The sequence below is a fragment of the Setaria viridis genome, chromosome 2 (assembly GCF_005286985.2).
Source record: "Setaria viridis chromosome 2, Setaria_viridis_v4.0, whole genome shotgun sequence".
In the NCBI taxonomy this organism is placed as follows: Eukaryota; Viridiplantae; Streptophyta; class Magnoliopsida; order Poales; family Poaceae; genus Setaria; species Setaria viridis.
Genome location: NC_048264.2, coordinates 29797679 through 29821398, shown reverse-complemented (window position 1 = coordinate 29821398; position 23720 = coordinate 29797679). Strand labels below are relative to the sequence as shown.

General features: G+C 51.3%; 2 protein-coding genes across 2 annotated transcripts; one reads left to right on the top strand and one right to left on the bottom strand.

Annotated features, from left to right (window-relative positions):
• The first annotated feature begins 365 nt into the window (after positions 1 to 365).
• Positions 366 to 7946, top strand: LOC117842650 (putrescine hydroxycinnamoyltransferase 1). The gene is made up of 2 exons (XM_034723142.2): positions 366 to 1687; positions 6762 to 7946. Exons 1-2 carry the CDS (start codon positions 1253 to 1255, stop codon positions 7617 to 7619), a joined length of 1293 nt encoding a protein of 430 aa, XP_034579033.1. The 5' UTR covers positions 366 to 1252; the 3' UTR covers positions 7620 to 7946.
• LOC117842651 (isoaspartyl peptidase/L-asparaginase 1) lies at positions 4533 to 5750 on the bottom strand. The gene is made up of 2 exons (XM_034723143.2): positions 5106 to 5750; positions 4533 to 4981 (listed from the first exon to the last, which is right to left on the bottom strand). Exons 1-2 carry the CDS (start codon positions 5265 to 5267, stop codon positions 4697 to 4699), a joined length of 447 nt encoding a protein of 148 aa, XP_034579034.1. The 5' UTR covers positions 5268 to 5750; the 3' UTR covers positions 4533 to 4696.
• Positions 7947 to 23720: the final 15774 nt, after the last annotated feature.

Here is a 23720-nt window from a genome sequence, read left to right as displayed (position 1 = left end):
CACCACACAGTAAGTTAGGGTCCGATTGGCACAACTTTGACTCTGGCAAAAGAAAACCTAGGGTACTCCAAGTGGTATACATGCAGTTTTTTTAAACTCCCACTTATCTTTTGGAAAAATGTTCCCGACTTTCTAAAATGGATGGAAGTGATCAAATGTCCATAACACCCTTTCTTCTTCTCCTTTTTATTTTTCTCTTTTATTATCCCTATTATTTTTCTTCATTTCCTTTTTTTCTTATTCTTTATTTTTTACATTTTCTCTCCCGTACCTTTTCTTCCTTATCTTTTCCGTGGTCCTTACATTCTCTCGGGTCTGCTCTCTCTCGTTCTCTCGATTCTCTTTCTTTCTCCCATCTCTCTGCTCCGGCCTCCGATCCAAGCCTGCCCTGCATCACGCTGCTGCTCAGCTCAGCGCCCTGCGGCTCCACCCACGCGTCGCGCTGCGGCTCCCTCGCGTCGCTGGTCTGTGCTGCTGCGCCGTCCAGCCGCCGGTCCGCCCCGCTGCGTTGTCCGGCCGCGGATCCGCGGCCATGTCGTCCAGCCGCTGCTCCACCTGCCGGTGGTCCGCGTCCACGCAGTCCCGGTGCTGGTCAGCCCAGCGCCGGCGCGCCGCCAGCAACGCCGCGCGGGCGAGAAGGTAGGAGTGGCATTTTTGCTGTAGTTTTGGCCAACTCGAGGGGTAGTTTTGTGTGTTTTGGTTGTGGGAGGAGGAGAAGCCGGGACAAGCCAATTTTTTTCCCTTCTCCCATGGCAGTGCAAAAACGGCAGCGGCTTTTGCCGGCTTCTCCATATAAGCCATTTTGGTTTTTGCCGTTTGGCAGGGGCTCGGCATGAGCCGGTGAATAAGCCGGAGCTAAAATCTTGCCAAATGGCAACTTAGCTTATGTTTAGAGCTGTTATGGATGATCTAGCTAAATTTTAGTTGGTTAAAAATTTCTATAGCCAGTTGAACCTAGCTAAATTCAGCTAAAGTGATAAAAAATCAAATTGTTTCTCACCTTCCTCAAGAAAAGTATTTAATGCGGGAGTGATGGATACAAGAGATAAATATCTTTTTAGCTACCGAGAATCCAAACCTAAACTTTAGCCAGGTAAAAGAAAGCTCATCCTGTCATGCGCCCTCTCGTCGTCCTCCTCTGCTATTTATAAACCCCACCCTCTCCCTCGCCGCTCAAACAGCAGAGGCACGGAAGAGTCGGTCAGAGACACATCCGCCGCACCCAGAACAGAACACAGGCAGAAGCAGGAAGATGAAGGTGGAGGTGCTGGAGACGACGCTGGTGACGCCGAGCGAGGCCACCCCTCGGCACGCGCTGTGGCTCTCCAACCTCGACCTCGCCGTGCCCAAGACCCACACGCCGCTCGTCTACTACTACCCCAAGCCCCCTGCCGGACCCGACGCCGGCGCCGAGGGCGGATCCCCCTTCTTCGAGCCGGCGCGGCTGCGGGACGCGTTGGCCCGGGCGCTGGTGCCGTTCTACCCGCTGGCGGGGCGCCTGGCGGCCGGCCCGGGGGGCCGGATCGAGATCGACTGCACGGGCGAGGGCGCGCTCTTCGCCGTCGCCCGCGCCGACTTCGCCGGCGACGAGGTGTTCCGGGACTTCGAGCCGTCCCCCGAGGCGCGCCGCCTGCTCGTGCCCTTCGCCGAGTCCGGCGAGCCGCCCTGCGTGCTCGCCATGGTCCAGGTGCACCCCTTCCCCGCTCCCGACCCGAGCTCCGCTTCGCTTTCCCTTGCTCAACCAAATCACCGCGGTTTTTTTTTCTTTTTACGTTTTCACCGCCGTCGTCCGTCCGGTTAATCTGCCCTGCCGGCTTTCGTTTCGTTTTTGCACGCGGCACGTCGGTGGGAAACGGAGAGAAAAGTCTTGGTCAGAGGGAGAGAGAGTATACGGCGGTGTCGAACGGTTTAGCCTTGGCGTCGCTGGCGCGTGGGCCCTCACCGTCAGGGCTCGCCGTGACAGACAGGTTGACAGCGCCACAGCGGCGGTAGCAATGGACACGCTGGTGGGTCATGGGCGTAGTCATGTAGGACAGGGACGTCCGTTTATGGACCTCTTCGGTAGGCTCCCAAAACGGCTCCGCCACCGTTGGGAGCCCCAACCAAACGGTTGTTTGCAAAACAGCTTCGAGATTGAAGCTCACTTGGAGCTGGAGCTTTTTTTACTACGCGTAGGAAGCCGAAAAACATGGCTTCCTGCGGCTCCTCCTTGTCGGCATGCACAAGTACGCAGTTCCTCCTCGAAATTGCAAATACTACAGCTAAAATGCCACTCATCGGGGGAGCGGCATCGAGGAGCGACGCGCTGAGGCTGGCTGCGGGCGGTCCGTGCATCAAGGGAGCATTATGCCGGGGACGGAGCACGACAGCGAGGAGGTGGCACGTCGGTGCCAGAGCGCGGCCCCTGGTCGGCGAGCAGCGGCGGATTCGGCCTACCTTGACTCGCAACATCATGGAGAGCGGCGTGCGAGGTTGTCAGTCGGAGCGGGGCAGCGGCGTCGGAGCAAATTGACGGGACGGGCGCTATTGGACAAGGGTAAGAATAGAGGGAAAAATATAAACTTTACTCAATAGTCAAGTGTATATTGGACATTTAACCTCTTCTACCGCATTATAAATATAGAAGGAGTCGTTTTGCTAAATATTTTTCAAAATAGCTTTAGTTTTTATCAGAGGAGCTGGAGCCATTTTAATCATGGCAAGCTAGCCCTATATACGTGTCCACCGATGGATGGCCTAGCTTATTTTAAGCCTGGCAAATAAATACCTATCTCAAGTTTGCTGGAACAAAGCGGTAGAAAAAAAAAAAGGAGATGACTTCCGTCTCCCGTTCCGAGCTTCTTCTTTCAAACATAATTCGAGCTTGTTTTGGTTTCTTGGGAAATCTTAAGCTTCTTTTCGTTTCTTGGAAATCTTTCTCTTGTGTTAGGAGTAGTAGTACATCCTCGAAAAAAAAGTAGTAGTAGTACATTAGTACATAGTACATACTCCCCGTCTCATAATAAATGCATTTCTAGAGTTTAAAGTTTGTCCTAAAATAAATATGTAATTCTCATCTTTTCACCGAACTCTGTAAGTGTATTTATTTTAAGAATGGGTGTATTTATTTTGGGAAGGAGCGATTGCATGTGATCCGAGCTTTCTGTTCTTGGGCGCTCTTGGGCACAGGCCAAAGAAAAATCAAACCCACAGTGCTCTGACGGCTGACAGCTCAAAGAGCGTGGCAGACATGCCGCGGCGCTACAGTTACCATCAGCCACGGCACGGCAAGATGGTGGCCGCAACCGGATCAGCAGGGGCCAGCATCAACGATGACTTTGGGTTCCCGTCTGCACCGATCGATGCCGACCGCGGCCGTCAGGTGCATTGGCGCGGGCGAAGGCGACGATGCGCGAGTCACGCACGCGAGGCCGGCGGCGGCGCGCGTGCTGTGTCGACACTCGACACGAACTGGAACTGCTGAAGAAAACCAATTCCGTCCACGGAGCGGGCTGCTGGCCGGCGATGAGTTCTGATAGTACTAGGTCGCTGTACTAGCAGTACCAGCTGCCATTCGGACGGACGAACCGAGGCCGGCTTCAACTGCACGCAACAAGTTGCCTCGCGAAAATCGCAGTTGGCGTAGCCGGACCACAACCAGCAGGCACGTCCATTCCAGTACTTCATGCGTCACCGCACGGTACTTGGGCTGGGTCCTGTGGGGCGATTAACTTTGTGCGCAGCTGTAGGATGTAGCTGTTGCCATTTTCCTCTAGGGCCATTTCTTTCATGCGTCACCGCTGTAGCATATGTAGGCTATTGAAAAGAGCAGTTGACTGAACATCCAACCACAGTACCACACGGTACGCAGCGCCGGTGCGAGACCACCGGTGCCTGGTGGGCGGTGGCCTGCTCTTCTCCTCACCTCGCTCACACTCACCTCGCCGTACCTAGCCTTTGCCTTTCTTTCTGGACCATTATTTCGTGCCGGCAGGGCGCTCAGCGGAGGACAGCACGGCCCGGGCTCACTGATTGCGGGCCGCCGTGACCAAGCGCCACATGGTACTCGCAGTACGCGCTGGTACATCAGGTCAGTTTCACGGTGGATGAGTCTTGACAGCCAGAGCGCGGCTGCCGGCTGGCTCATGCGTTGTCGCGCACGCGCTCCACCGCGGTGAGCACGGCACGACACAGTGCGCACCGCGACCTAGGCCCGCGGAGTGCCGCGGCGGGCGGTCCGAGCAGACCCGGCGGCCATCCACGCTTTTCCCGCGTCGCGTCCTGTCCCCCGGCGTCCGAGCCCCCCGTTCCGTCGCGGTCGCGCGGCGCCGTTCTTGGCGCGTGTCCGTTTCCCCCCGGTGAGATATTTTCACGGTGAAGATTCCTTGCTGCCGCCGAAAGCGGCGAAAACAGCAGCGCCAGCTCGTGAATGGTGACCGAAAGCTGCGAGATGGCTTGATGTGCTAGCAGCAGAAGGCAGAAGGCAGAAGCTGCTGAAAATGGTGACGGAATGGGGTCCAGAATTCCAGGTATGTGCTGCTGAGGTGGAGGTGTGACTAAAACTGTTTATACCACTCAAAAAAAATAGTTGCTAAAACTGTTTAACACGGAGCAACTTCAAGAGGCTAAAAAAAAATCTTCCTCAAAACTATCTATTGAAGGTCCGAATAAAATCATGTCATCCCACAGCAGATCCAATAATAAATTTCCTAATACTTTAAAACTGGCCAACTGACCACGTCAGCACGTAGACCCGTCTGTTGGCCTCCAGTTCCCTGGCGAAGGCCTCGGCGCCGTCGAATGCGAGGTAGATGTGCGGCGTCTTCTCCATGAGGAGCCTGGCGAGCGAGACGGCGTTGGCGACGGTGGAGAGGCCCGCGACGGCGCCGCAGCGCAGGGTGGCGCCCTCCATGATGCACGCCTCCATCTCGACGGTGCCGTCGGCAGTGAGCACGGAGCCCCTGCCGGCGTTGAAGTGCGGGCAGTCCTCCAGCTCCCACACCTACACGCACGTCACACCATCATCAGGCGCTCGGTCGGTCGGGTCTCGGGTCGGATCGGCTCGAGCATGATGAGCAGGCGGCACGGCCAGGGCCGGGGAAGAGCAAAGGGAACGAAGGACGTACGACGAGCTCGACGACGTCGAGCGCCGCGCGGCCGTCGCGGAGCGCGGCGGCGCCGAGGTCGAGGCAGCGGCAAAGCGCGACGAGGCGGGGCTCCCTGGTCTCCGGCGGCAGCGTGCGCGGGACGTCCCCAGCGCCGTCGTGCAGCACTAGCGCCCACCCCATATCGCCGGCTAGGCTACCGGGTGCGCAACTGCTCGATCTCCTCCCTCTCACCTGCTGGTGTCGTTGGACGGGGGAAGGACCGGACTCGCACGTATACACGGGCGACGGAGGTGTTTTTTTTACGTCTGCATGTTTTTACAGGAAGGATGGTGAGCTGTTGGAGGTAAGTTTTTCTGTTTTCCTGCTAAATAAGGTTTGGGACAATTTTTTATAAAAGTAATTTTGGAATAATTTTAAGGAAGCTCCTGTTGCTACTAAGATTCTCCGCAAATCGGACCCATTCCCTGCTCCCCTCGATCCTTACGAGCTAGACACTGCCAATCATGCCCATGCGCGCCACTGTACAGCCGTTTTTATCCGGCGTCCAATTTCTAGTCTCCCCGTCAACCAAGATCCATTTCCTTGCTGCGTGTCCGCGTACGCAAAACCATCGCGTTCGGCCTGATCCAATCATTAAGATCGACATGTGGTGTCCCGCCGGCCGGCGGCCACTCCTCCGTGCCTTATCGCTTAGCTCGAATGCGACGGCCTCGCTTTACCTCGCACCTGGACCCTGCTCTGCTCCCCACGATCAGGAGGAGTTGTGTATGTGCTCGCCGGCGTGCTCGCTCAGCCGGAAGGGGAGCAAAATGAAAAATCTTCGCACGCCAGAGGCGTCAGATAGATAGCGCCAACCGATCAGAGCAAGTTGGAACGGGGGAAATAATCAGGGTCATTAATCAATATTTTTTATGGCAAAGGGTCATTACTCATTAGTCAATCATGAGGCGGTGCCATGACGACGGGCCATGCCCATGTTTAAGACCGCGATGGCGATGCCGATGTGTTCGATCCGTATCGCCGGCCGCCCTGGTCGCCGGTGTACCGTGTGCATGTGGGGACTGTAGATGCGCTGCTAGGACACGACGGTAGATGCCTGGAAACGAGCTAGCCTGCTGTTTATCGCGACATGATCGTGACTGTCTTTTTTTTTTCAACAAAGTTTGCAAATTGGGCCTGGCGACTGCTCATGGTGCGAGCTGAGGCTTCGATCTGGACGCTCGGGATGGTGGACTTTAACGGCCAACCGTTTTTTTGCACGGACAAGTTGATGCCATTTGCGATCAGCTCGCTTGTATTGACAATTTGGAGGGGAAAAGGAAGTGATCCATCGCTGTCTTGCTTGCCTCGTGCTTTAGGCTAAGTGGCTAACGGTGTGTGTGTGTGATTACAGCGTGCTTTTTGCGTGAAATGACAACCTTTTTGGGTAAAGTTCAGAGATAGGCAGCGGCAACTTGCAACTCAAATGGCCTTTGGCGCTCCGTAAAATTAGGACCTCTGTTAGTGCTTCGGACGGACCACTGATGCCAACGGTGAATGATTGAGCAATTTATGACCTGTTGCCTGCAAATCCTATGCTGCTTTTACACTAATTGATTTGAACTAGTATAATTTAGAACACCAGCGAGAATGTCATGTAATCCGGTGGCTGGCGATGTGAAAAAATCTGTGCAGATCACCTTCCTCAAGTGCGGCGGCGTGACGGTGGGCACGGGCATGCACCACGTGACGATGGACGGCGCCGGCGCGTTCCAATTCATCCGTACATGGACGGCGCTGGCGCGCGGGGAGTCCCCGCCCACGGTGCCGCCGTTCCACGACCGGACCCTGCTCCGGTCGCGCTCCCCGCCGCACGTCCCCTTCGAGCACCCGGTCTACTCCCCGTGCTACCTCAACGGCGCGCCGCGGCCCTTCGTGACGCGCGTCTACGCCGTCCCGCCCAAGCTCCTCGCCGACATCCGGTCGCAGTGCGCGCCGGGGGCGTCCACCTACTGCGCGGTGACCGCGCACCTGTGGCGCGCCATGTGCGTCGCCAGGGGCCTCCCCGCCGACGGCGACACGCGGCTCCGGGTGCCCGCCAACATCCGGCAGCGCCTCCGCCCGCAGCTTCCCGCGGCCTACTTCGGGAACGCGATCGTGCGGGACCTGGTGACCGTGAAGGTCGGGGACGTGCTGTCGCAGCCGCTGGGCTTCGTGGCGGAGCGGATCAAGCGCGCGGTGTCCCGCGTGGACGACGCGTACGTGCGGTCGGTGATCGACTACCTGGAGGTGGAGTCGGAGAAGGGAAGCCAGGCGGCGCGCGGACAGTTCATGCCGGAGTCGGACCTGTGGGTGGTCAGCTGGCTGGGCATGCCCATCTACGACGCCGACTTCGGGTGGGGGCGCCCGGGGTTCGTGGCGCCGGCGCAGATGTTCGGCAGCGGCACGGCGTACGTGACGCAGGGGCCCGACAAGGACGACCCCATCAAGGTGCTCTTCGCGCTCGAGCCCGAGTACCTGCAGACCTTCGAGAAGGCCTTCTACGGGGAGTGACCGCCGCGCCGCGGCGCCGGCCTAGCTGCAGTGGCGAGGCCTACAGAGGAGTAGGAGAGGCAGCCCCCTGTGGTGCCGTGGTGGTGACTTCGATCGTGTGGAGACGGATCGGCACGGAGCCGGTCCGGTAGGTGTGCATCTGTTGATGTCTGTATCATAATATGTTTGGGGATGCTACTGCATGCTTACTGTGACGCTGTCTTGGATGTCTGTATAAGTGTGATAAGGTGCTTGGTTCCAGTTTTATAGTACGCCAATTCACCAATCAATCTGTCCAAGTGTCTGTATAATAAAAGGAAAAAAATGTATTAAAATGCTTGGCTGCAAGAGGACTGTAGCTTCGAATAGGTCACGATACTGTAAATCCTCCACGTCGCTGACGCAGCTGAACTCCAGATTCGAGGGAAGATTTGGCTATTTGATTCACTGGGTCAGTGCTGCTGCTGCTCGCTAGGCCTTCATGGGCTCCATGGGAGAGAGGTTTCTGTCCGAATTTTTTTTATTTTTATATTTTTTCTTTTACGATTTTGCAGAAATAAATAGTCGAGCAAAATATTAGCAGAAATAGACCCTTACCGCTGACCGACGGTAGGAAAAGTTACCGCCGGATGAAACGGCGGTACCTGTGCCGTTGTGCCACGTCAGCGCCGCCGTCTGAAACGACGGGCGGCATATGGATCCCTGGTGACCGTGGGACCCACGGAGTTACCGCCGGGATGAGTGGTGACCGTGGGACCCACGGAGTTACCGCCGGGATGAGACGGCGGTAGCTTGTTGCCATCGGATGAAGCGGCGGTAACAGGCTCCCACCGATTCAAACGGCGAATGAAGCGGCGGTAACAGGCTGCCGCCGATTCAAACGGAGGGAGTAGGAAGTTACCGCCGCCTGATTCGGCAGTAGGCGGCCCGCCTTTAAAACCCATGGAGTGGCCGGGGCCGGGGCGCACGTTGGTCATTCGGGAGGAGGAACCGGGAGAGAAAAGGAAGAAAAAGAGGGAAGAGAAGAGAAAGAAAGGGAGGGAGGAGAGGAGAGGAGAGGAGGGGAGGGGAGGGGAGAAGAGAGGGAGGGGAGTAGGGTGGAGATTGAAGCAAAGCTCTGTCAGATCTTCACTTCGCTTGAGGTATTATTTGAAATCTTGCAGTTTAGCTTAACTCGTAGTTGGTACATGTAGTAGTCGATATGATATATCAATGGTGTAGTATTAAGTATTAGATGAAATCTAGGTGTATATACGAGACATACTGACAAATAGTAGTTTGTCAGTATAGTGGATTTATTTTAGTTATTTTGGTTAGTTAACTTAGTTAGTTGATTTATTTAGATAAATTAAGATTAATATTATTAGCAATGCAGGAGTTATAGTTTTATATAGTTATTCAGAATGTTGGTGTTTTTAGGTTAGTTCAAATTAATAATATTTAGTAATAATGTCTATTGATGTCGTGTATAACTTTATATAGTTTTTCGTAATGTAGGTGTGTTTAGGGTTAATTAAATGTAGTAATATTTAGTAATGATCTTGATGTCGTGTAACAGGGTAAACTAAAATTAATTTATTGATATATTTAGATAACTTTAAAATTATTAGTATTGGCAATGCACGGGTCAGATCTTTATATAGGTTTTTAAATGTAGGTGTTGTTGGAGTTAGTTAGATTAATAACATTTAGTAATAATATATGTTTATGTCGTGTATGTTGACAGGCATGTCGGAAAGTTTATTTTTCCAAGTGTTCTATGGTCCGAGGGAGGTTAGATATGGTTCAGAAGGGGTAGATTTGTCTAAATTTTAGTCGTTCTGCAAACAAGTACCTACAACAAGAGAGAGGACTTGGGCATCAATATGCAACTGACTATTTAAGGCTTTCAATCTTGATAGAGATCAAGTTGAGCTGTCTGTTAGGGTTGTAATAAGGTTTCGAGCTGACATAATATTTTGGAAGTTGATGTCGCTTGAAGGAACCCAGAACTAGAGGGCCTACATAAATGCTTGTACTAAGCGTGGTTTCGCGGTTTACCATTGATATTGTTTGTTGAAGTGTTCCAGAAAATTGGATCTAGCAGTCAGTTGCAACAAGAAGTCAGCAGTAGGGAAGTTAGAGGCAAGGAAGGTCTGGAGATTACTGATGGGCAAACTGAAGAAAATACTAGGGTAGAAGAAGGAGATGCAGAGGATGAAGAGGCACCCTGTGAGCCAAATGGTGAGGCTGATGAGGGGAAACACATCCATGGTTAGTTGAGCAGGTAGAGAGGGAAGGAGAAGAGGACCTTTGTGCCATGGATGATAACTCATCGGATGAGAATGATGCTAATCCTCTCCCGCGGAACTGGTCAAATTATAATCATTCCAACCTAGCAGTCAATGAAGGGGAAAATGTCCCTTGGGAGTACAAGGTGAATGAGGTTTGTGTCAGTGCTTTGTACCTTAGTGAGGATGAGGTGAAGGCAGCTGTGAAGCGATGCTCAACTTTATCTTTGCAACGATAATTCAGGGTGGTGAAGAGCAACCCGACAATGTATGATGTGTGTTGTCTCAAAAGCATTTGCCTATTTAGGGTGCACACATACAAGGGGAAGTGGAAGGATTACTGGGAGATGACTAGAGTGGTGGAGCACCAATACTTGCTAGATGAATTGCAAGCACAACACTGCAACCTCAGTACTGATTTTGTTGCTCAATACATGTATCCTCAGATAGTGGAGAATCGTAGCTATGAGCTCAAGTCGATTATTTGTGCCATAGAGGAGAAGTTTAAGTACAAAATTAGCTACCACAAAGCTTACCGAGCCAAACAGAAGGCGTTAGAGATGAAGTAGGGTACATACGAAGCATCGTATGATAATCTTCCTACCCCGTTGCGCACCATATGCCACAAGAATCTAGAAGCTACTACAACCTGAAAGCCTACCCCTATGCTCAGAATCCAGGCAAACATGTTCTGCAGTGGTCATTCTTAACCTTGGGTCCTTGCATTGAGGCTTTTCAACGATCTCCCTCAGTCTTTTGCATTGATGTCACATTTTTGACTGGAAGGTATAAAGGCACAATCTTGACAGATATTGGGTTCGACGGTAACAACCAGGTGTTGCCGCTGGTGATCATCTTTGTGGAGAAAAAGTCTAGAGATAGTTGGTATTGGTTCGTGGAGAAGGTTAAGCAGGTGATTGTGAAGGACGTGGAGGACATTTGTATAATTCATGATTGTCACAAAGGTATTCTAAAAGTAATCGAAGACCTACATAATGATAATGTGGAACGTCGCAGGACAGCGCACTGGCCGGACTTGAAGAGTAGGTGGTGCATGAGGCATATGGGGGCAAACTTTCATAGCCAATTCAAAAACAAGACCCTTATACAAATGTTTAAACAGCTATGTACCCAGAATCAGGAGAGGAAATTCAATCTACTTTGGAAGAAACTTGATGAGCTTACAAAGAAACAATCCGAAGAGCTAGGTAGGAGGTCGGTAAACAGCGAGGCCGACCACCCTATGTCTCTGGAGGACGTCGGAATGGATGGTTCAAATGTCAGGCGAAGACGGGGTAGGTCCATTAAGACTTTCTCATAGTGGATTGAGCATGAGCTGAAGGAAAAGTGGGGATTAATGTATAACGAGGCAGGTGCTAGGTGGGGTATAATGACTACAAACCTACCTGAGGTGTATAATTGGGTCCTGCATGGTGTTAGGGGACTCCCCCAAGTTGGTATCTTGGAATTGTTCTTATACTGCACCATGAAGTGCTTCAGAGAACGGTATGCGGTAGCCAATATGTCAATGGCCGATAATCATAAAATTTATGGATACAAGATAACAAAGTACATGGAGCAGATGATTAAAAAGGCTCATAAGCATCGTGTTACTGAAGTGGGTGTCGTTGAACGCCGGTACGAGGTTGTTTGCAGAGACAAAGGTCGATTGGGAGGGAGGCGTGAGAAACACACACAGCAGTGCATCATTAGCAATGAATGATGTGTTTGCTGATGCCAGAAGCCAAGATTGCTTCACAGGCTTTGCACCCATGTCATTGCTGCATGCCTTGAGGCAGGGAGACTTCAGCCTCGTAGGTTTGTACCACATTACTTCCTCAAGGAAATTATATGGGCCACTTGGAGGAACGAGGTTTATGGATATTGTCTACTAGGAAACTTCATAAATAATCCTAGGAATGTCGCGCGTTACATTCCTAACCCTGATCCAGAAATGTTCCAAGGGGTTGGGCGACACAAGAACAGACGCATCCGGAACAACATAGATCAATCTGAAGCTGGTCCTGAAGTGCGCCTCTGCTCAAAGTGCAATGAAACAGGTCACACCTACAAGAAGTGCACTGCAATGATATATGGAGGTGGGAGTAACCAAGATGGACCATCAACAGATGATGCAAATACTCCAGCATGTGGTCGGGGTCGTCGTGCACGTAGGAACAATGACGGGCTTCTGTGATTAATGTATGGACCACTAGTAATGTGTGTTATATGTTTATGCACTCCTACATAGGCAGGCTCCGACGGAGACCGCACCACTGACACAGACGTACCCGCATTCCAGGGACTAGAACTTCGACATCGCGGTATGCTTCTGCATCATTTGCTACTCATACTGCATTGGGTTATGTTGCACTTTGTACGGAATATTTTGTGGCCAACTTGAACTATGTAATTGGCATCAGTACGACGTTATTCCAGCGGTTCAGGTGATGACGAGGACCGGCGTTGAGCAGTACTAGCACATGACCCCGCACGAGCACGAGTCGACGTACAAGAGGATCACGGCCCTCTGTACTAGGTTTCTGCGGGCCGTCAGCTGCCGTGGTGGTGACGCCGATGTTTTACTTCCACCATGGGCTACCTACCCCAGGTCATCTTCAGCACCAACTACACAGCACCTCGGTTCGTCTTCAGCACCACCTACGCAGCACCCCGGTTCATCTTCTGCTGCATGTCCAGCGTACCACGCGTCGTCTTGTGCACCACAAGCACATGCCCCCCCGGGGTGTGTACTCCTCCACGTGCACCATCTTGGGCAGCAGCTACAGTAGGTCCTTCCACTTATGCGTCGGGTCCACAGTATTTCACCCCCACAAGTATGTGTTCGTTAGTTTCTCATTTTCCATTCACCAATTGTACTCTAATTGGTCGTACTAACTTATAATTTCGTGACACAGTTCTGCAGCACTTTAGAGAACTTAGTGTAGGAGGACCGTCTTCACGTGGACTCCGTGTGGACGACATAGGTGCATCATCAATACATTCATTCTATTCCATTACAAATATGGATCGAAATTGACCATACACTTCTTAGTTCGATCACTGCGTACACAGGCAATGGAGGGACCCAAGACGAGTCCATAGAGGATGAGATTCAGAGGACGATTACAAACTGGGTGGACTCTTTTTTCAGCTACGACACTGAGGAGATAGGTTCTTCGCAGTTGGGTGAAGCGCCAGTGCGTCTGACACAGGGCTCCACCCAGGAGTTCGCGACACCAGTTGCAGACACACAAGGACATCTGGTTCGCGAGGTTGCCCCTCCGAAGCCCTTTACGTATGACCAGCTGCAGACCAGAGCAGCGTAGCGGGCCGCGAGACGTGGTCCTGGTGCTGTGCGTCACAAGCGAGGACACATTTAGTCCATAGGGCCTTCTTTATCTTTTGTAGGCCGATGCAGGCTATGATGTGTACGATGCTGTGGACTATGATGTGTGGTCCTTTGCAGACTATATTATATATGCCGGTGGAAAGACTTTGATAGGTAGGCCGGTGCAGACTATGATTCCAAGCATGTCCACAGACCATGTCACTAGCGTTCTATATAACATACGTCCAGGCAACGTCAAACACACTACTACCACTTCCCAACCCGAATGCAACGCTTGTAGTGAGGTTGCTTCTCCCTCTAAGAAATATCGTCGTGGAGGGATGAGCGAAATGGGATTCCACCATGGAATGAGTGCCCCAAATGCCACTGCGGCTTCCGTGCGTGGTTGCAAGTATGGGAGGATCGAGTACATAGGGGAAGGAGGGGTGTAGGTACTTCGAGTGTCCCGACATTGATGATGATTTCAAGGTTAGTCCGTTCATAAACATTTTAAATATGTTTTTTACATACCGGTACCTAAAACTAATCACGAATCAACATGCAGGCTTGCACATTTATGGAATGGATCGACACAAGACCTTCAAGAGAGGTGGGCATAATCCCAGTGGTGCTAGAGACCAAAGCCCAATACTATAGTAGGCTAGAAGCGGCTCGAGACGCGGCACGTCTTGCTCGGCTTGAGCAAGAGCGACACATCCGCCAATAACAGATGCGTTTGAAGGGCAAGGAGGATGAACTGTAGAGGCGGCACGACCAGTTAGGTGCTCGAGAGGCAGCACTTAAACGGCAAGAGGAAGAATTCGAAGCTCGTCAGGCGCAACTCCTCTAGGAAGAAGAGCGATAGAAGAAGATTAAGAAGCAGGAGGGAGAATATTCCCCCAAAATAGCGAGGATGGGGAAACTTCTCTGGTCCACCCAATAGAACATTAGTTGTGATCCACCATTTTACATTACCTAAGGCATGTTATCCTAGGCAATGTGATCTTTAGGTTTGTCATGTTGGCCGCCTCACATGCCATTGTACTGTTGTTTGTACTATGATAACATTTTGTCTCCATGCTTCAAGTACTCAAATTCCACATTATTGCCATTATACGGCTCTACTGCCAATACAGTACTCAAATAGTGTTAATCCACTGTTGACGTGAACCGTCACTGAAAAGCCTATACAATAGACTACAAGGATCCTAAACGTGAGCCTTCTCAGGCAGATGGGACTCGACACTGAGCCCTAAGTCCCTGCTCCTGCAAAGCCTATATGTACCCTTTTTCAGGATGATTGAACACGATGGGGTACTGAACAAATAGGGGCACAGTGCATCTTCATCTCAACACTCCTTATATGGACCTCCCTCTCCCGTATCCTTCCACACCACTAAGTAGGAGGAAGAACAATGGCATCCACAAGAGGAAGAAGTTGAAGCATCCCCACATAAGTAGAGACTAAATGTGATCCAATTATCAGTCCCAGGAGGCTGATAACACATTTATTCAACAGATAGTTCAGAAACCGTACAGCTCCCGAAGGAGCGAGCGGGCGAGCCACACCCAAAGTAAAACTAAAGCGATAACAATACAAATCCAAGTTGTAGTCCAGTCGAACTCCGGGCTGCAATCGGAACTATGCGTCAGCGGAAGCATCCTGCAAAAGGGCCAACACCGCAGGCAGCGTTGGGTGCAGATGCGACCTCCTACTCGAAATCCTCGGCGACATAGTCCGGATCCTCCTCTGAAGCAACAAAATAGGGGTGAGTACAAAAGTACTCAACAAGTCCAACCCCATCCACTGAGGGGGATACAGCAAGAATATGCACAGGATATAACAAGGATAAGGTTAAGGTTCAATTGCAATAAAGCTAGATTTTCAACTCATGCAAGGGTTCATTTTCAAAGAGTTTTCACAAAGTATTTTATTTAGTAACCGAAGCATTAAGTGGGGTTGATCCTACACAAAGGATCCAAGTTTTATCGCTACCGGACTCCCCGTCCGCTGTAGCGCACGGCACAACTGCCGGACGCTTCCAAATCCAACACACGCCATAAAAATCATCCATCTCCAAAAGCTAGTTATGTGACCAAGCCGTAACTCGTCCAATACCGTGGACACGGCTACCCGGATAGGTTTTAACTCTGCAGAGGTTGTACACTTTTCCTACAAGTAGGGTACCGCAGCACGATCACCTTAGTGCCGGTGCGGATCCTAACAAAGCCATTACCCACCTTAGCCAAAACTGACTAGTCAACACAGAAGCACCCAAGGGGTTATCGACCCATCCACGAGGTCGAAACCGGGACCTAAGTCACCCAGAGCTTAATCCTTTTCCATGGGCTCCCGTTGCTCACCAGCACACCTGAAGCCTAGTAGTTTGGCTAGTGGGGTTTATGCTAAGCCATTGCCCATACAACGATCGAGTGGTTGCACGATGGTTGAATTAGGCAAGATGACACATCAACTCGGTCCTTAACCATGACAAGATGGATATCACCCAACCTTTCTCAACCACTAAGGTACGAGCTCAACATTCCGGCATTTCACACAAGAAACACCCATCCATCTCATCCATGCACCTCTATTATTTACACTCAAAAACCCATCTCCTCAGATGAACACACTCACACATTTATTTTCTGAATAAACAAGTGTAGTCATGATTGATTAAGAATAACGAGTTCCTAAGCTTTCTAGCAGTATTTATCATCTAAACAGAGCAACTCATATTTAGAGACAAATATAGGATAACAAGGAATAATCATAACAATCAAGGGGTGGCTATCCAACCATGTCTTGCGATAAAACAATATGCATTTTATAAAACAGGCCAATAGGTTGTGTTTGAAAATACTAGGTATTAAATATGCATCAAAGGGTGAGGTTGGACTTGCCGTTCTCAAAGCCCTCCGGGAGCTCCTGCTCGCGGTACTGGTCCTCGGGCTCAAACTTGCGGTCGAACTCCTCCTCGTGCTCCTCCTCGAGTACTCCGCGATCTACAACACACACAAACGAGCACACCATAAATAAAAAGGAATAAGATTTTACCCGTTGAGCTCTGAACAGGAAACGTGAACCGAAAATAGGTAGGAGGGGTATTTTTATGAAATTTGGATATGCCTCGGCGGAAATATATGAGAGGAGGCCGTGGTCGAATTTGGGATTAATTGGAGGACGTTTGGCGCATGAAATGACAAGTTAAATAGGAATTAGGGGCTTAATTAGGAGGTTTAGGACTGAATTGCGAGAACCGGGGACCTAATTGTAATTATTCTAAAAAGTGGAAGGGCTCAGCTGTGAGAATCCCTGGAGAGAGGTGGAAGGACCGGATTGTAAATAAAAGAAAATAGAGGGGTAGATCGAAATTCGAAGTTCTTTTATCCTTCTTCTTTCCTCTGGTTCAGAACAGAGGTTGGGGGTGGAGGCACGGCCGGCGGCGGGCCGGCCGGCTTGGCTTGCCAGCGGCGAGGCCGAGCGGCGGGGGAGATAGAGGAGGGTGAGAGGAGTCCATTTGACCCCTCACCTTGGGCGCCCGGCACCGGAAAAAGGGAAAAGAGGCGTCGGCGGCGGCTTGGAGCGGCGCTCCTAGAAGTGGCGGCGGCGGAGGTACTGGCGGCGGCGCTTGCGGCAGCGGTAGGCTGAGGAGGGGGCGCTGGTGGTGGTGTGGAGGCGCAGGGCCCGGCCCCTCTTTTATAGGCGGCGGGAGGAGCTTGTGGCCGGCGGTCTCCGAGGGACGCCGCGAATCTCGGCCGGTGGCGTGCCGGAGCGGTGCTCCGCGTGAATAGCGTGGTGGGGAGGTGCGGCGCGGTCGACACGGGCACAGGGGTGGCGACTGGTGTGGGTAGGTGTGCTAGGAGGGGGCGGCGTGCGGTGGCCGGCGGGCGGGCCGGTGCACAGGGCGGCGACGGGACGGCGGCTTGGCGCGGAGCGGGTGGCGCAGCGCGGTTGACCCGGCTCGGGCGTGCGCATGGGGCCGGCATGGCAGGAGGCGGCGCGGGCGCGCTCGGGCGCGCGCGGGCGCTGGCGCAGCGCGTCCTGGCGTGCGTGGGCCCAGCATGCGTGCGCGGCGCCCTGGCGGCAGGCGGCCAGGCGCCAAGCGCTAGAGGAAAAGGAGGCGCGGCAGTAGGAACAAGAAAGAGAGAGAGAGAAAGGAGGAAGGAGAAAGAAGGAGAAAGAAAAAGAGAGAAAAGAAAGGAAGAAAGGGGAAGGAAAAAGAGGAGGAAAAAGGGAGGGACGGCTCAGCGAAAGTTGCGGGATTTGACCGGCGCGCGTGATGGATTTGACGGGCACGCGGCGAAAGAAATACGGGGAACGGAAAAAGAGGTTTGAGGACGTCGGGGCCGTAACGGCGAGTCCGACGGGAAAGAGGGGATTTCTCAGGAGCTCAACGGTCGGAAAAAGTTTGGAATGCATTTTTAACGAGTGATTTAAATTGGTAATTTTTACGGGCGTTACAGAAGTCATGGGAGGAGGGGAAGAGGAGTGGATGCTCCTATTCCCACCATCACTTAACCAGGTTCTGTTGGCCCAAGACACCATGTCTAGACCACAATTCAACTCGAATTTGATCGAAAACCCCAATTACTACTCGGATCCGGATGAGGGGACTCGTTTATCAGGTCCACAACATGGCCTGGTTATCACATCCACCCGCTGTAACATCCGTAAAAATCACCAACTTAAATCACCCGCTAAAATTTATTTTCAAAATTTTTTTACCGTTGAGCTCCCGAAAATCTAATCTTCCCGGCAATTTCGCCGTCCCGGTACCCAAATCCGACAACCATTCTCTTTATCATGTCCGTAAATCTCGCCGCGTGCCGGTCGAGAAACCGTCGTGTGTGCTCCGACCATTCTCCACAACCATTGCCGACTCTCCGTTTCTTTTTCTCTCTTTCTCCTATTTTCTTTCTCCTATTTTCTTTTTCTTCCTTCTCTTTCTTCCTTCTTCCTTCTTCTTCTTCCTTCTTCCTTCTTCTTCTTTCTTCCTCCTCCTTCTTCCCTGTGGCGCACCACAAGCTCCCCTAGCGGCCCCCCTAGAGCCTACTACCCCTGGCACCGGCCCCTCTCCCTGACCCTCCTGCCGCACGCGCCCGGGGTGCCCCTCCTACGCACCTCGCCATCCCGGCGCTCGGCCCCTGCGTGCCGCACCCAACACAGAGCGCCGGCACTGAGCCATGCCGCTCGCCTCCCGGCATCCCCTACCACCGGCGCCGCACCCCGACGCCGCGCCTACCCGGTCCCCACCGCGCCAGGCACCGCCGCTGGCCCCTACCGCCACCTACCGCCGCTCACCGGCTCTGGACCCCACCGCATCGTGCAACCACTCGATCGTTGTGTGGGTGGCGGCTTAGTATAAATCCCACTAGTTGTTCTGTTTGCCATCAGGGGAGCTGGTGAGCAACGGGAGATCATGGAGAAGGACTAAAAACTTTGTGAACTAAGATCCTGGTTAAGACCTCATTGGAAGGTCGTTAACCCTTTGATTGCTTCCGTGTTGGCTAGTTAGTCTTAGCTAAGGTGGGTAATGTCTTTGATAGGATCTGCACCGACACTAAGGTGATCGTGCTGTGGTACCCTACTTGTGGGTAAAGTGTACAACCTCTGCAGAGTGAAAACCAATCCGGGTAGCCGTGTCCATGGCATTGGATGAGTTATGGCTTGGACATATAACTAGTGTTTGGGTGATGGAAGGTTTCCATGGTGTGAGTTGAATTTTGGAAGGTGTCCCGCAGTTGTGCCGTGAGCTACTGTGGATGAGGAGTCCAGTAGCATTAAAAAAATTGGATCCTTTGTGTAGGATCAACCCCTCTTATTGATTCGGTTACCAAAGAAAATGTTTTGTGAAAACCCTTTTGAAAATGAACCCCTGCATGTGTTGAAAAACCTAGCTTTATGGCAAAATAAACCTTAGCCTTATCCTTGATATATCATGTGCATAATCTTGATTGTATCCCGCTCCGTGGATGGGGTTGGACTTGTTGAGTATTTTTGTACTCACCCTTATTTTGTTGCTTCAGAGGAAGACCCGGACTTCGTCGCTAAGGATTTCGAGAAGAAGATCGCTTTCACACCCAACGCTGCCTGTGGTGTTGGCCTTTGCAGAATGCTTCCGCTGCCATGTAGTCCCGAGTGCTGTCTCTTGACAGTAGCTTGGTTCGCACTGTTGTTTATTTACTTATCATTTCGGTGTAGCTTTCGCGCCCGCTCCCTAGGGAGTTGTACGATTTTTGAACCATCTGTTGAATAAATGTGTTATCAACCTTCTGGGACTGATATTTGTATCACATTTAGTCTCCGCTGATGTGGGGACGCTTCACCCGCAAGGCAGATTCGTCTACTGGCCCGGCATGAAGCCAACTGCTCTCACCAAGGACGACGAGTCACGCCTTGTCACCTATCTCGGCACCCTCTCATACTAGGAGGGAACCCCTCTGTCTCCCATCTATGAGGAAGACGGCCCCACAGAGATCATCATGTCAAGTTTGGCTACTTTCTCTCCGGAGCAGGAACTACTCGCCATCGTCACTGCTCAAGATGGTGATGGTGAGGAACCACCAGAGAGGAATCCTTGACACGAACGTCACCCAGATTACGTGTCGCAGGATGAGCTCACCGCCAACGTACAAAGAGAAGAAATGGAACCTCAGAGAACCCGTTGGCTAGCATGAAACGCTGCAAGAGCGGATTGTCGCCGCCACCTCGCATCTGACTTACCCATTATGAACTTGGATCACGCGTTTGAAGCAGTTCAATCGCGTCAACACCGTACTCCTCTTGCCACCATTGCATCCATTGACCTAATTACTTGGGCAATGCCACAAAACAAGTACACCAGGCAACTGGTCAAGCTGGCGGAGCATGCGTCTGAACAACTTGATCAGCAGAGTCCGATACACTCGGTTTGACGCACCTTTTCCCATCATAGCAGTAGCACCAGACCTAGTCTCAATGAGAGCACCAGGCCAAGTCAGAACAAGGTCCCCAGAATGGAGAACCTCAGAGCAAGTTAGCACCAGGCGGAAAGTAGTCCGGCAGGATCCTCGAGAGGCCGTGGCCACCATGATCCCCGTCCAAAGCCTGAAGCCCCAGTACATGACCTCCATTAGAAACTCAACAATAATCATGATGCCCATGTAATCATTGAAGGGCGCCGCCGCAAGCGCGAACAAGAAGTCGAGTACCTGGGAGAAGATTCCAACAAGTTCCCCGCTTATTCAAAACAAGTACGCAAGACGGTCTTACCTGACAAGTTTAAACCCCCGGGTATCACCAAGTACGACGGCAAGCAGGGCCTAGTCCAATGGTAGTGGTGCTACTCATTATCAGTTCAAGTGGCGGGAGGAAACGATGACACCAAAATCATTTACTTCCCCATGTGTGTGGAGGCAGGGCCACTCACATGGCTCAAATCCCTAAAGCGAGACTCCATCAACACATGGAGTCAACTCAAGGTGGTATTTACAAACAACTTCGCAGGGGAATGAAGGGTCCTGGTAACAGGATCGACTTGTCCCAAGTCAAACAGCAACAAGGCTAGACCCTGCGCAGTTATCTACATTGTTTCTTCATCAAGAAGGCCACTATCGTGGACATCACGGAGCGGGACGACATAGAGTGCTTCCAGAATGGTCTCTATGAATGCTAGATGTACCAAGATTTTGGCAGGATCACACTGAGGTACTCACCGGTTCAGAAGCTGCTATACGCAATAAAACTCACCTCGCGAAAGCTACACCAATACTTCCAGGAACACAACATCTCCATCATCATAGACTTCCCCTTGGGAGAAATTCTCCACAATCCAGATGCGACAGGAAGAATTTCCAAGTGGGCAGTAGAACTTGGAGCCTTATCCCTTGAATTCAAGTCAAGAACTACCATCAAGTCGCAAGCACTAGTCGATTTTATGGCAGAATAGCGGGAAAATCAAGTATCAACACCGGTACAATGGCCAGAGCATGGGTCATGTACTTTGATGGATCACTCAAGCTCGAGGGCACCGGCGCAGGAGTACTCTTAATCTCTCCCAAAGGCAAACAACTCAAATATGTTCTACAAATCTTCTGGGAGGTGTTCAACAATGAAGCTAAATATGAAGTGCTTCTGCATGGGCTCCGCCTGGCAATTTTGTTGGGAATCAAGCGGCTGTTGGTCTATGGCGACTCACTAGTAGTCATCAATCAAGTCAATGACGAGTGGGATCGTCACAAAGACAACATGGATGCGTACTGCCTTGAAGTATGCAAGCTGGAGAACAAGTTCTCTAGTCTAGAGTTCTATCACATGGCTCGTGATAACAATATAGCCGCAGACGTCTTGTCCAAGCTCGGATCTACTCGTGCCCAAGTTCCATCTGGGGTCTTCATCCATGAACTACACAAGCCATCCATAGTGGAGCCGGTACCATCGAAAATCACCGATCGAGGCAACAAGGCGCCAGACCGAGAGGTTATGATGATCGATGTAGATTGGAGAACTCCCTTTATCGATTACATCAAGGAGCACAAGTTGCCACCAGACAAGATAGAAGTCGAGCAAATCTCGCGACGCGGCAAAAACTACGTTCTAGTCGGGGACATGCTCTTGCCGCGTCCACAGTAGAGCCTCTATGATGAAGGAGTCCCCTCATCCGGATCCGAGTAGTAATCGGGGTCTTCAATCAAATCCGAGTTGAATTATGGTCTAGACATGGTGTCTTGGTAGACAACGCGTGAGTTTCGGAGTCCGAACGGGAATCGACTTGGAGTGTGGACCGATTTCCACGATGGCTTAAGCGCCAGCTCATGGGAACTAATCCGACTAGTAGAAGAATCCGAGTTGTACTCGGATTTATCCCGTGAACCTCGAAAGATGTCGAAGATTTTGTTGAATTTTTCAACAAAATCCTCTTAAGCTTGAGACGAAGATTGATGTCGTAGTGCTTTTCCTCCAGGGCCGGCGCAATGTGGTGGTGGAAGTTTCCAGCACTGTCCATGACATAGACCCAGAAACCGAAGCCGAACGTCGTGCCCGCTTCGAACACGACGGTGGGCTTGATGATGACTTGAGTCAACGGGTTCGCCAGTGGATTCTCGGCAAGATCCTCTACCTGGCGCGACAGCTGTCGGTGTTTAGACCCGGCAGCCTACCGAGGGGGTACCCGAGGTAGTGTTTTATGCGTGGGGCTCGCTGAGATCAGGAACTCAATGGTGAACTCGAACATACGATTTAGATAGGTTCGGGCTGCTTATGTTGCGTAATACCCTACATCCTATGTAGTGATTGTGTTGTATTGATTGAACTTGTTTGGAGGGGGTCCTTGCCTCACCTTATATTACTGGGGGCAGGATTACAGGTCGTTTGTTTACAAGAATACTAGTCGGATTCGACTAGAGAGTCCTACTCTAATTGCTACGAGTAGTTTTCTAATCCTCGACTAGTTCTTATCCTACATGTGGACCACGTGTGTGGCGGAACCGCCCTAATTAACTTAGCTAAAGCACAATCAAGTCGCCTGACACGCGATCATATGCTTTAATCAAGTTAACTCGGCAGTCCGTCGGATTTCATCCGATAAACCACTACACAGGACTGAGAAAGCAAAGCTCACACGAAGGTGAGTGATTCCAGAGAATACAATAGATCAACCAAAATTAAACAAGGACATTAATTTATTCCACAACGGGTTCGAAATTCAAATATAGTTGCAGAGTTCTTAAGCAGCGGAAATAAACGAACGGAAGCTAGCGTCGAAGTCGGACATCACGACGAGGCCGATCATGACATCAATGAGTCCCGTCCTCGCCATCCGAGGAGGGATCCCACTCGACCGTCCACCCAGGAGGAAGCTGGGGAGGCCAAGTGCCACGAGCAGCAAACTCAGGGGCTTCAACATCACCTGAAAGATATGCCACAAGCAAGGCTGAGCAACTATGCTCAACAAGACTTAACCGACGGGTGGTTCTAATCCACCAGCTTCTAAACATGCAAGGCTTTTTGGCTGAGGGGTTTGTTTTGCCAAAAGCGACTACAGTAGATCCTTACTTTCAATATTTTAGCCACAAGTTCTACGTTCATTTACCAATCTAAGTTAGCAACTATACTAACAAGCAATGGTTTCCAAGCAATTAAACAAGTAACAAATTTAGACCACCATCCTCTTCCATTCTTACTCAGTGTAGCATAGGGATCAAGCAGTCCCAAACTGTGAGAGGCAGACGAATCGATTCGAATTTCTTAACCATGCATGGCGAACCTAATCTCACGACATCCACGCACCACGGAGGGTCACTTCACTTGTCGGCCGTCCCCATCAATTCCCAGGCGCATGTCAGGTCCAAACTGCCTTTGGCATGCAATGCCTTTGGCCTTTGGCATGCAAACTGCCTGTGACCACAACTGCATCCACATGATGCACCATGGGAACTACGTTCCAAGGACAGCAGGGGTATAAGCCACTTGCCGGTTCAATCAGGTACTAGGCTTCCCCATCCCATACTAGGTATGAGATTAGTACTTTCAAATACTTG

Excerpts from the sequence above, each read along its gene's own strand:
- LOC117842650 (XM_034723142.2), top strand. The coding sequence starts at position 1,253 with ATGAAGGTGGAGGTGCTGGAGACGACGCTGGTGACGCCGAGCGAGGCC. Across the intron at positions 1,688-6,761 it reads GCGTGCTCGCCATGGTCCAG|ATCACCTTCCTCAAGTGCGG; the intron begins GTGCACCCCTTC and ends AAATCTGTGCAG.
- LOC117842651 (XM_034723143.2), bottom strand. The coding sequence starts at position 5,267 with ATGGGGTGGGCGCTAGTGCTGCACGACGGCGCTGGGGACGTCCCGCGC. Across the intron at positions 4,982-5,105 it reads TCGACGTCGTCGAGCTCGTC|GTGTGGGAGCTGGAGGACTG; the intron begins GTACGTCCTTCG and ends ACGTGCGTGTAG.